This window comes from Astatotilapia calliptera, chromosome 4 (genome assembly GCF_964374335.1).
Source record: "Astatotilapia calliptera chromosome 4, fAstCal68.1, whole genome shotgun sequence".
NCBI lineage: Eukaryota > Metazoa > Chordata > Actinopteri > Cichliformes > Cichlidae > Astatotilapia > Astatotilapia calliptera.
The window spans coordinates 27830494-27843192 of record NC_137425.1 but is presented as its reverse complement, the minus strand read 5'-3'; the positions used below and the strand labels follow the sequence as shown (position 1 = coordinate 27843192).

Here is a 12699-nt window from a genome sequence, read left to right as displayed (position 1 = left end):
AAACCGTGATTTTTTTTTGCGAGAATGTCTCATGACAGTGACGTAAACAAGTGCGACGTTGGTGACAGCAGCTGTGTGCAGATCAACAATGGATAATATATCGAGTGCGGGAGAGAGTATGAGCGTGCAGCGTTTAAAGCGTGGAAGTACTGACCTTACTTTGAGTTTGATTCCATAAAAAGTGACAAAAACATTAGCGTCCATCGTGCGTGGGAAGAAAACTTCTTTTTACAGCGAAAAAAACCCTAAACTTCCGAGCAAGCACCGAGTAGCTACGACGTGATGGGAAACTCACAGAGACACTCGCGCGGATTCTTCAACTGACCGCAGCACACCTACACCAGGGTAACCCTCCGCCTACCCTGCTCCTGCTTTACAGGTGAAAATAGAGCAAAAGGACCGCTGAGTCTTTGACTTTATTTATTTTCTGCTGTGTTTTACTTGCATCTGTTTGAAAGAGTGAGTGAAAACACAAAAAATATTTTATTTTATGTGCTGGAATGTGTAGAAAATAGGTTTAAATGTTAAACTAATTTATTCAAGTCAGAGAATGTTGCATATAATTAAATGTTTTGCTTGATGCATAAAGTTAAAAGATTAAAACTGATAAAACAAGTTAAAAAAAGAGACTTTTCCATTTGATTACATTTTGTATGATGGATTATGTAGAAAAAGTAGAATTGGGCTGAAAGATCTATCACTTTATCACCTCTTCAGGTTGTAAATTGTGTTTTTAAAAAGTAACTAAGTAACTAAGTAACTAAGTAATTAATTACTTTTGAAAATAAGTAATCAGTAAAGTAATGGGATTACTTTTTGGGGGGAGTAATCAGTAATTAATTACTGATTACTTTTTTCAAGTAACTTGACCAACACTGGAAGTGTGTTTGTGTGTGTGTGTTTGTAAGTGCAGGGATTAATTGGAATTCTCTGTTTAGTCCACTTCTGCTCAGGTGAGGTTTATCACACTACAGACGTTCTTTAGAAATGGCCCACATCTGCACATAATAAAATTGACAACATGACCTTGCATTTCACTTTTAACCTTTATGAAAGAAAATGAATTTTCCTCAACTTCCAACAAGTCCCCCTTTCAGGGACAAAAACGCCTCCTCATGCAAAACGCGGCTTAGGGTTCATTTATTAAATTATTCATAACTTGATTCAGGTAAGAAAGTCCATTCCCAAGCCTCCTCATTACAATTGTTGCCTGTGAATTGCAGGTGTTTGTGAGCGAGTGAGTAATAAAATGAGTGCTCACAGAATGAAGCATTCCCTGACCGCCTGCACTTCCAACAAAATGGACCTAATCTGTATTTTTAACTCCAGATGAGTTAAGATGAGTTGACAGGCCATTAAAACTCAATCAAAGGGATAGCTTTCTGTCACCCACCGGCGTTACCGGGCAGCCTCTGTTACCAGAGATATGTGCACGATGGATGGACGGTAAGCTTAAGAGAGGTAGGAAAGAGGGAGCAACACTATTATTATTACAATAGGTATAAAGCAAAGAAAATACAGACAGGCCAAGACAGAAGGGGTTGGAGAGAGAGAGAGATGAAGATAGCAGTTGGGAGTTGTTTTGTTCCACACTTTGACCTATAGGCTTGTTTCATCTAGAAACAATTCCAACTGTAGCCGGTGGTCCTTGTTCTTGCTGGATGAGCAGCTGATTGATTGAAATCTGCCATGATGTGGTGGGAAAAACATAAGACTAGAAGATCCAGTGCTAGCCGGTTAGCAGTGACTTAACTTTAAAATAAAATCAAGGAGGACTAAACACTAGTATTTTAATTATGGATGGAATTCCTCTCTCAGATTCATAATCTCGTCCTATTATATCGCCATGGCAAAGTCTATGTGGAGTATTTTCTTATCTAATCAATTCACTGATGGAATGTAAAATTTATACAGTGTTTTAATCTCATTAAGCCAGGATGATGTTTTCGATGTCAGACTTTTGTCTGAGCATCTGTCTAAGGCCTCCAGTCCCTGGCAGTCCTTCAATTTGCCAGGGGTGCTAAGACTCCCCAGGCCAGTCGTGAGAAGATCGGCAGAGACAGTTGGATGAAAGGCAGGGTCCAGGTCACGGAAAAATACCCTGCTCTGAACACACTGTCATTGTTCAGAAAGGCTATGGATAACAAGCAGGTGTTGATCGTTGATGGAGGACAAGGTGCCAAACAAGGAAAAACTGAGTTAAACTGTTATTCTTTCATACAGATATTTGTGTCATCAAGTTTATCGATTCAAACTCATCAAGGGTCATGCTGAATACCAAGATAAAATTTTTATTTTTCTCAGTCTGGTTGCTGCTGCTGTTCACAGCCTTCTTTCACTCTCTAAACAGTGAGTACATGGTGGCAGGGGAGCAAGACTTCTGCTCAGGCAGTAAAAGCCTTAAAATTTGTCATGAGGTGTTTTTTCCTTTTGTAAAAAGTTGCTATAAACAGTTGTTAAAATGCTAAGTTAACAACAGTTAAAAAAAAAATCGAGTTGAAAGCTCCCTGTTTTTACACAGTGGAGATCCAGTCTGCATCACAGATGCACAAGTGCAAGGGGACAGAGCTGGACTTCTGTAGAGCGATCTAAAAATAGCGGCCCGACTGGACATATTGTACGGAGAGAAGATTTTGAAGGAGTGCTGTATTGTGTTTTACAATAGAACAAAAAAACCTTGGGTTTCAGAGGGGTGTAGTACGAAGCAAGATGAATGGGTTAGCAAGTTATGCCGAGCTTTCTGTCACTCTCTTTTTATCTGGCGAAATCACTATGGTAACGGATGCTGAACATGAGTTAACCTGTTTGGTTAAAACTGCAAGTGCCACGTTTTCACTGATTCTCTTGTTTACAGCATGTTTTAAGTGCAGTGTAGATTATCTGCTGGGGGAATGGATTTTATATGGGCAACTTGAAACAAATTTCACTTTGATCTGCCAACAAAGTAAGACAATTTCCACATGTCCTTTATTAGGCTATGGGATGGTAACATTAATGTTTAAATATATATCCCGTTTAAAGTTTCAGAGCTCTTAGAAATGAACAGCAGCACAGAGAGTGAAAGTTCTTTACAGATTTTCATCAATATGTCGTCATAATAATCTCCGAAAAATCTCCGAGAGGTCTTCAGAGGTCAGAGGTCAAGTTTTGTGAAAATGTTAACTTGATAACTTGTGAAAGACGCCACCGAGGATTTTTAAATTCATATTATATGTATCTGTTAAAAATCTCAGACAAGTTTGAATCTCAGTGACTTTGACCTTAAGGTCAGAGGTCAAGAAAATCCTGTGAATGCAATAGCCAATGAAGGAAGTCACCAAGGATTTTCAAACTGGTACATTATGTGGATCTCCTTGGAGGCTGAGGGTTGGCACTGTTGACTGACAGTAATTTTATGTTTTAATTTTGAATCCAAATCAGATGAACTGACTGTAACTTTAAGAGCGAAGTGATATGATCTTAGTTCCTGATAATGTGGTCAGTACACTTTTAGCAGCTGCACACCCTGCGATTTCACAGACACAATGAGACACAGTTTTGTGTTGACAGGCTTCAAGATAGTTTGAGATCAGTTTGGAAATTTTCACTTTCATTGCTGTCGAATTAATGATGACATCTCAGCCATATCTGTAGAGGTGAGAGACAGCATGGATGCATGGGGGCTGTTATCTCCGCAGCTACCAGTCCACGCAAAACACCAGCCACTGAGAGTGACAGCTGCCCGGTAAGGAAATGTTTTATTACCCGCACACAGATATGTTTCACAGTGTGGATATCTGTTATCAGAACATTTCTAACTGCCTGTGCTTTGCATAGGTTGGCATAACTTCATCTTATTTCACTTCCTATTCCCCTTGCTGTAAAATGCGGGAATATGAAGAACTGGATGTGCTTTGGTGCCTCTTTAAATGCCACACTGTGTGTGCTTGTTGGTTCCCTTCTCGTGTCTCATGTTGTTGCAATGGTGGATACACGGTGGCCAGAGACGGCTATCTGCCGCACAGTGAGGGCTTGGAAGGTCAGTGCCACTGCGCTGCTGAGCATCTGAGTCAGATAAACCCATGACCTGCTTGTCTCTCGCTGGCAGGAAGAGTACAGAAGTCAGGCAGCAGTGAGACCATCTATTGCCCTCAGGAACAGCCGCGATCAGTCAGTGCTGCTGATGTGCGATCACTGCTTGTTCGTGTATGGGAAGTGACTGCTCAGCATTTTTTGTGCCATCTTCAAATAGACTTGCAGGCAAAGTCCATCTCCGTGCACAGGTTTTTAATATCCATGGCTTAGTGTTCAAGTGAGAAGAGTTTGTTTGCTTCAGCCTTTATCCCAGGGAATGCAGATCCATCAGCTTGTCCTTTGACACATCCCTACTCACTTAGAGGTTTATTTTCTTAATCCAACTCTTTTTCTGACAGTGTCTTATTATCTATGCAGAAATTCTGACCTGGATGCATAAAATCTGTGTGTGTATCATAGTTCCATATTCACGAATATGCCAAAAATACACAAGAACTTGCTTTGGTAGTAGACTCTATCACAACAGCCTGTCTCTCAGCTATGGGGACTCGGTAGCAGGAAGCAGAGTGACTGTGAGCTCTCTCAGTTACAAAACCACTTAAATGTGTGTGTGTGTACAGAGTGCATGACGCCTCAGTCTCTATCTGGCAAAGAGCAGAACAGGAAGCAGCGAGGTGGGGCTCGGTCTATGCCGTTCTTTCTTCCTCTCCTCCACCTTGTTCACTCGCTCCAGATTTAGCCTGGCTTTTGATTCCTGGCGGGAAGGACATCCTGGATTTGGGGGAGGCAGGAGTAGGACTTTGTGTTGTCTGATTGGTGCTGCTGTCAGTGCTGGGTGTGTGTATGTGTGTGTGTGTGGTGGCCCAAGAGCAAAGCCGGAGGGAGGCCAAAGATGGCCAGTGAGGACTGTGCATTGGAAGACCTGCCACGGGATCAGTTGATTGATAGCCCCGAGCAGGGTGATCCAGAGTCTTCGGTAGGCCACTGTGGCCGGAGCAGGCCTCAACACCGCCGCTTTCTTTCCCTGCGTTACTGTGGCCCTTCTCTTTTCTGTCAGTTTCCTCGTTCATTTCCTGTAAAAACATCTACTGTCTCACAGCGAATCACTTGTGAATTTTGACTGCTGTCCACTGTTGTGATTTCACCCTGCTGCCTGATTTGTCTTATACCTCACTCCAGAGGTTCTTTGTTGTAAAACACCAGGGATTAAGTTGTATTGTGTCGAGCAGGACTACGTCAGAGTGCAAACTCTCCCTTCCTGCAGTTCATGGTTGCTCCGCTTTCTTTTCTGCCATGAATGGCCGCTGCTGGCGCGCTCATGCTGTTCAGGTCTGCCACATCATCAGCGATGTTAATAATATACAGCAGTATGCATCCATCGTACATGCCTACTTCTGTATACGTGTATAAAAATAGTGCGTCTGTTGTTCTTCTAGACCAAGCAAGATAACATAGTTGACCTTTTTCAACAACAAGTGAGACACGCTCAGTTTGATTGCTTCAGAGCTGTGCAGTGACGTAACATTGCATTAAATCTGCAGTTAAAATCCCACAAGCCCTCGGCCTGTGCCATGTGGTTTGGTTGTCGTGCATTGTGTTGCCGATGGATTATGGCCTAATGAGAACAGTGCTGTAGCCGTAGCCTGTGTGTGGCTGGATGGACACGGAGACCTAAGCGGCTGTAATCAGATCTGCTAAGCTGGATAGCTGGCTGCACAGTGCAGGGAAAGGCCCTGAGCAGCTCGTCTTTTAACTCCAGCACAGTGGAGCTGAGAGCCCTCAGATGTTACAACAGTTTTTAAAGAATTCACTTAGTTTTATCTCGGTTTTGCTGTTTAAAAATGTTTTGTTTCATTTTTAGTGTCATCAGGTTTTATTTGGTTTTATGGGCTGCATCTATAAAGGGTAAGATAATGATGGTTATCTCATGATGGTTGCATTGACAAATTTGACCAAATTGCCAAAGACGTTTCCTGTAGTTTGAGTTTGCTGGAGATTATCTGACGTTCAGGAGCGGAGCCACACCACAAAACGCTTCACTTCCTGTTGTATGCCTTTAAATGCTTACTTTCCGCTTTCTTCATGTTGGCAGAAGAGGGTTCAGTTAGTATCTCTGAACTTTTTTCCAGCCAACTTCTCCTATTTTTAAAGTCTACTGTGGATGCATCAGTGCCCATTCCCATCTGCTGCCATAAAGGTTTAGCTCCACGGATTCACAGGTTCCTTCTGTCTACCTTCCATGCTCAGCCGTTGGTACACATAGAAGTTCTTCCCCATCAAATGACTCTCGCCTGCTGTCTCCAGTTAACTTCCAGTCGCCTGTTCATCATCATCATACTGAGTTCGAAATATGAGAGAAATCAACCGGCTTAAATCAGTTTAAAGGCAGAGGTCAAACTCTTCTTTGGAGCCGCGTTGATGAAGGTGTAGCCTGTAACAACTGATACAGCTGTTGTTAACAACTTTTAAATTAATCCATGCACATAATTTAAAAGAGCAGGTTAATCATGCTTTCCCTTATTTTCTGTCAAGCGTATATGTTTTTTAAATGAACAATGCCTATGTTAAGCTCCCATGTTAAAATGTCCAACTTCAGTAATGAAATAAGCATTTTTATAGGTTTACTTTGGTGGAAGAAATAGAAATGCCTGCTAGAAATTCTTTTAAATCTGTATAGCCAGTTAGCTGCAAATTATTATTATTAATGGTAACTCATACATTACAGCCACCTTGTTAAATTAAGGCTGTCTGTTAACATTACAGATGTGCAGGCCTGATAATATTTGTTGCCTAGCTCTTAGCTAGCTTTTCATTTTAGCCATAGCCACTAGGTTAATCGTAACTTAGCGGCTAACGTGGTACCGGGTATTTGCTAAGAGTTAAAAAGCTAATGAGAACATTTGTGGCAGCCAGGTAAACGTTTATGATAACTGTTTAATATTTCTGGGTTGTTTAAAAGTTGTTTTAAACAACTTAAGCTTTAGCTTTATTGACCTCCTCATAGAGTGTTGTTCTGTGCTGTGAACATCTACTACAGCTATGTGTTCAGCTGCTAGCTAGGGTTAGGGCTGTGTGCCTGTCTGTCTGCAGGGTTTTTTAGTAAAACTCAGTGTCACCCATAGCTGTTGTTGCCTTTCGGAACAGCTTTAACAAAATTATGTTAAAAATAGTAGAGATTTCTCACGTGACATCATGCACACGAGTTGCTTACCATACTGGACATGATATTTTGAGGTAAAAATATGTATTTCTTAACTGATTGGCGAATGTGTCCTTGAGGCTGCTAGTTATCACTAGATGAAATTGGTCACAAAGAGGGTCCTCCACCAAAAGCATCCTTATGATTGCCTTGGTCAGTATCAGATTGGCATGGTTGCCAGCAGTTTGGATAGAAGTTGTCAACATGACTGCAAATACTTGCTGAGAGAAACTGAGAGAAACACAGTTACTTGAGAAACTGTGACACAAACCAGAAATGGAGAATATTTGTCTTCTAAGTAACAATTGTGCAGCCAGTACTGGAAGGTGCATCTTTTACTGTGCCAGCAAACATTTTCCGTTTCCGTTTTGTGTCACACTTTTCACAGTTTCACTACTGCTTGGAGAATAGCTGGTAAGTGCTTGTAGAAAAGTTAGTGTGTTCAAACTGTGAGTGACCACAGCAGTCTGCTACCGATCAAAGCAATCACAGCTGGTTGGAGATACACAGTTTTCCCTAGTTACCAGTGGTTGTCAGGAGGTCACTGACTGCTCTCTATATCTGTTTTCCTGAGGCTTTAGCAAAGGATTTCCCATCAAGGTCCTGCAAACACTCAGCAACTGGTTGTTGGAATATTCATTTTCCCCTTACGACTGGTTGCCAAATGGTTACTGACTGGTCTCAAGGTCTTAATCACGTGACCCTACATTGCCATCATGGTTGTCAAACATCCAGAATGGCAGAAGAGTTAATGTCAGATGGCTAGCAATCACATATCTGCAAAACGTCAGTCTAAATTCCTGCGTGGTTAATTGTACAGTCCATTCAAGAAGTTTTTAGTTTGATTTTGTGAGTGAAACTGTTACTTTGTACTATTCCTAGCTAATATTAGCAGGTATCTGATTGTGTATTGCTCACGCATAATCTATGGATGCAGTTTGGTAACCAAGCTTGTTAGCATTAGCTGCTAATGTAACGTGTAACACAGGAGGGTCCAACTCCAGTCCTCAAGTGCCGATGTCCTGCAGGTTTTAGATGTGTCCTTGATCCAACACAGCTGATTTAAATGGCTAAACTACCTCTTCAACATGTCTTGAAGTTCTGCAAAGGCCTGGTAATGAACTAATCATTTGAGTCAGGTGTGTTGACCCAAGGTGATATCTAAAACCTGCAGGACACCAGCCCTTGAGGCCTGGAGTTGGACACCCCTGATCTTCCTCCTTTCTTTTACATCTTATTGTATTCTCTTCTGATCAACACAGTCCGTCCACCTTTTGTTCAGACTTTCTGTTTGAAACACACAGAAAGTTGGCTTGCAGAAAAAAGCTTGTTTCTGACATAGGATTAACTGCTGGGCTGCACCAAGGTCCAGTATAAGAAAAATAAGGATGATTATTAACTGTTAATCATGTAAAACTGTTTTATTAGCGACCAAGAAAAAAAAAATGATGCTGGAAATAAGCTCAAATTAAACTCTTGTGCATCTGGTGATATTCTGTTTTCTCCTCTACTAAATATTGCATCTCATGTATGCTTACTATTATGTTTGCTTACTAGTGACCAATCCAGAAGGAGACCCTGATTGATTTTAGTTTGCATTGTTGCTGTTCTAATCTTCTGTAATCTGGTTAGTGTTGATCAGCAGGAGAGCTGATGTGAGCACTCAGCTCTTTACACACTTAAGTGCTGCCTCTGCTTTGATGCTGCTTCACCACGTCAGCTTGGCAGGTGTCAAATGTTGATGATTCTCTCACAGACGTACAGTTTTTCTCTCCTTTTATCCTGCAGTGCTTCATTTTGTCAAATATGTGCAGGGTGACTGTTTCCAGCTTTTACTGTCATAACCTCAGCTTTGCTCCGTCACCCTGCAAATCAGTTTCTTAGGTCAAACTGAATAATCCTTCTCATAAACAGCAACCTAAATATAGAACCTTTTTTCATGTTCTTGTGGGAAATCACCTTCCCCTTCTCTTTAGGCTCTTTAACAATAACAACCATCTCCTTTTTTTTCCCTTTTTCAGAGTGACACAGACAGGCTGTCAGTGCTCCAGCAGCTCGGTCTGGACCAAAACTCAGACTTTTCAGACTCCAGTGTGCAGCAGCGGCTGGATGAGCACCGCGAGAAGATCCGCAGAGAGATCCGCAAGGAGCTGAAGATCAAGGAGGGTGCAGAGAATCTGCGCAGGGCCACTACCGACAAGAGGAATGCCCAGCAGGTGGACTCACAGCTCCGCAGCTCCAAGCGGAAGCTTGAGTCACTCCAGGCTCAGCTCCAAGAGCTGGATGCTCACATTGTGGTCAAAGGCCATGAAGAAAACAAAGGTACAGTGCTTTACTGTATCTGATTTGGAGCATACATCACATGTTGCCTGTGCTGCTGGAGGCCTTTTTGTGTTTCCTCCTTTTAGATAACACTGAGATGTTAATAAGGCACGCTGGAGCTTTGAGTTAAATGCTTTAACATACCAACATGCTCATAGTATCAGTGCTAATGTTTAGCAGGTAAATTGTTTGGCACCAGGGGTTCCATTCCTGTTTTATCAAATCAGCACCTTTCCATACTCATATTTCCACATGGTGCCTAACGATTATAAAACAGTTGTGAAACTAAACTAAGAAATGAACAACACCTTAATCGAGCTCCAGAACTGTAGTTATGATGTGATGATAACATAAGCCTGAGTAATGCACCGTTTCAGCTATAAGGTGCATTACTCAGCTTTAGGTTTTTTTTCCTAAAAAAAAGTCAGGAATTAAAAAAAAGTCTGTTAGCTTTAGCTGATTCCTGCTACTAGATTTATGCTTCATAAAACATTGGAAGGAGCCAGGAAAGGTGGTTCGGGCATCTGACAAGGATGCCTACTGGGCGCCTCCTGGGTGAGGTGTATGTCCCACCTGGAGGAGGCCCCGGGGGAGACCCAGGACACGCTGGAGGGATTATATCTCTCTGCTGGCCTGGGAACACCTTGGTGTTATCCCCGGACAAGCTAGAGGAGTAGACCGGGAGAGGAAGGTCTGGGCTTGTCTGCTTAGGCTGCTGTCCCCACGACCCGGCCCCGGATAAGCGGAAGAAGATGGATGGATGGAAAATACCGATCTGAAAGTGTCTTTATATATAAACTTTACTCACTTGTAACTGAAACCTGATGCCTCCTTAGGCAGGAAATATGTAAAAACATATAAATGTCTTGTGTGTTGGCCTTTTATGGAGTAAAACAAGTAAAAAACAAACAACCAAAAGAAAACCTACACACAGTTTTTAGCTTCATGTCCGACCATTTGACAAAAGTGATGTTTGAAAGACTGCATCAGAAGCAACCTGACCTCCTAAGCCGACTCTCTTTCTGTTACCAGATTCAAATAAGTCTCCAGGACCCGTCAACCAGACGTCCACCAATCAGCACCGCATAGCTGCTTTGGAGCGGCAGCTGAACATTGAGCTGAAAGTCAAACAGGGAGCAGAGAACATGATTCCAATATATTCCAGTGGCGGTACCAAGGTAACTGAACTAGCACAACCACCAGCAAAAAGTCTTACTCACTATGTTTACTGTCACCTGCACCTTCCGGTGTTCAACCTGTGACATGATCTCTTGTCACTTTTCAGGACAAGAAGCTTCTCCAGACTGCTCAGCAGATGCTGCAGGACAGCAAGACAAAGATCGACATCATCCGCATGCAGATCCGAAAGGCCATGCAGGCAACGGAGCAGTCTGAGGACAACCAAAGTACCTATCGTGCTTTTGTCTCATCTTTCAGTTCCTCCTTTACTCCACCTGTCAGTCTTTCAGCTTATAAACACTGCATATTTTATGATGCGGGCGGATCAATTCTTGGTTCAGAACTTCACAGCGTATAGTCTTCCAGTCAAAAACACACACTCATACGCGCACACACACAAGCGCAGTGTCCATTACAGCCCCCTCACTCTCTCAGGTTAGAGTCTTATTGATGTTCCTGCATCCCCTTGATGTTGCCCAACAACTAAAAGCCATGGCTCATTTAACAGAGGTTAGAGAGCAGGCCGGGCAGATGCGGGGAGCCAGGAAGGGAGTGAGCCTGAAAGGACTGAGTCAGAGATGACAACAGAGCGAAGCGCTGGGAAGGAAGGAGTGAGAGATGAAAGAGAATAAGCAGGCAGGATAAAACAAAGCTCAGATCAGCAGCGACGCTAGATAGGACACCAAGCTCGCTGACTTAAAGACACACACTTCGATTGGGGAGATGTTTTTTGTTTTGGTCTGTGCCACTTTTCTTCCAGCGTGTTGCTTCTTCAGCTTTTTTTAAAACTGCCAAGTTTGCCATTTTTATGTTAACGCGGATCACATGACTGTTGGTGCATAAATGCAGTCACTCTTGAGGGTATTACCCAACTTTCCAGTTCCTCTCAGCTCCGTGGAAGTCTTTGCATTTAAGCTTTAATGTTTATTTTACACGCTCACTCACAAGGACCTGCGCACAATGTACCCAGCGTGTCAGACGAGCTAGCTGACACGGTGGAGCGTTTACTGGCGCCAGAAATGAGTCAGATGTTTCTCCACAAGTCGGCAGCGACCTCAACCAGAGATAAAAGAGGCTTTAAATGAGGCAGACAAAAACACAATGTCAAATGAGTACTACGATACTACAGAACCTTTCTCTTGGAAAAACTTTCTGTACCGCTGTGACACATGAGACAAAATTATCAAATGTTACGTGTCTGTGGGGGGTATCTGCAATCTCATGAGCCTTTCACCTCAGATATTTCCACAGTAGTTTTGTGGGATTAAGGTCAGGACTTTAAGCAAACTTTAGTAGAGCAACTTGTGTGTTTAGAGATTGTTGTCTTACTGGCTGAGAAATCCATTTTGCTCTCATTCATCCACACAGCATTGTTTAAACAGCCTTCATCTAAATGAGCTGCAGATCAAATGATCTAAAGATCATTTAGCCTTCATTCAAGCAAGCTAGCATGGTTCCTTAATGAGAGTAGTGCTTTGTGCTTGCAGACCTGCAATGCACGCTGTTCGTGTTCAGTGATGATGATGGTGGCCTCATAAACGTGACAGATGTCTTTTATCCTCTTGGAAGCTACCCAGGCCTTAACACTCCTGGCTAATTAGCTAATCATTGCTAACTGACCGGTTTGCAGATTGTGGAGAGTTACAGTGCTCTTACACACATTCTTACATCTGACTGGTGAGGATCAAATTCGTGAGATATGCTTCTGTAACTGTCTCCAGCTTGATGAGGATCAACAGCCTGTTCTTTAAAACCCCACCACAGAGGTTTAAGCCTGGGGTGACCAAGTGTAAAACATCTTTTGTTTGTTTTATGTCTTTAATTAGATTTCTCCTGCAAATTTTGGTTTGTGTGGAACTCTCACAGTGTTTAAGGTTATATTTATGAGCAAATGGAAACAAAGGGTCCAGTGCATCGTTGGAAAAAAGCCTCGTTACACTTTCTGTTTCTATGTCATATTTAGTCATTTTTGCCCTTTGTTCATG

The 12699-nt window shown here is 42.4% G+C and overlaps 1 protein-coding gene across 4 annotated transcripts in view; it reads left to right on the top strand.

Moving 5' to 3' along the window:
• pkn1b (protein kinase N1b) overlaps nt 1–12699 on the top strand; it is a 43651-nt gene that overhangs the window by 16716 nt on the left and 14236 nt on the right. For 2 of the 4 annotated variants that reach the window (XM_026165779.2, XM_026165780.2), the window contains exons 3-5: nt 9235–9535; nt 10568–10713; nt 10821–10941. In XM_026165779.2, coding sequence (XP_026021564.1) covers nt 9235–9535; nt 10568–10713; nt 10821–10941 — 568 coding nt within the window. Of the gene's footprint in view, nt 1–3594; nt 3725–4630; nt 4991–9234; nt 9536–10567; nt 10714–10820; nt 10942–12699 lie in introns of those variants that run through there. The other 2 variants (XM_026165777.2, XM_026165776.2) reach the window with 2 other exon arrangements.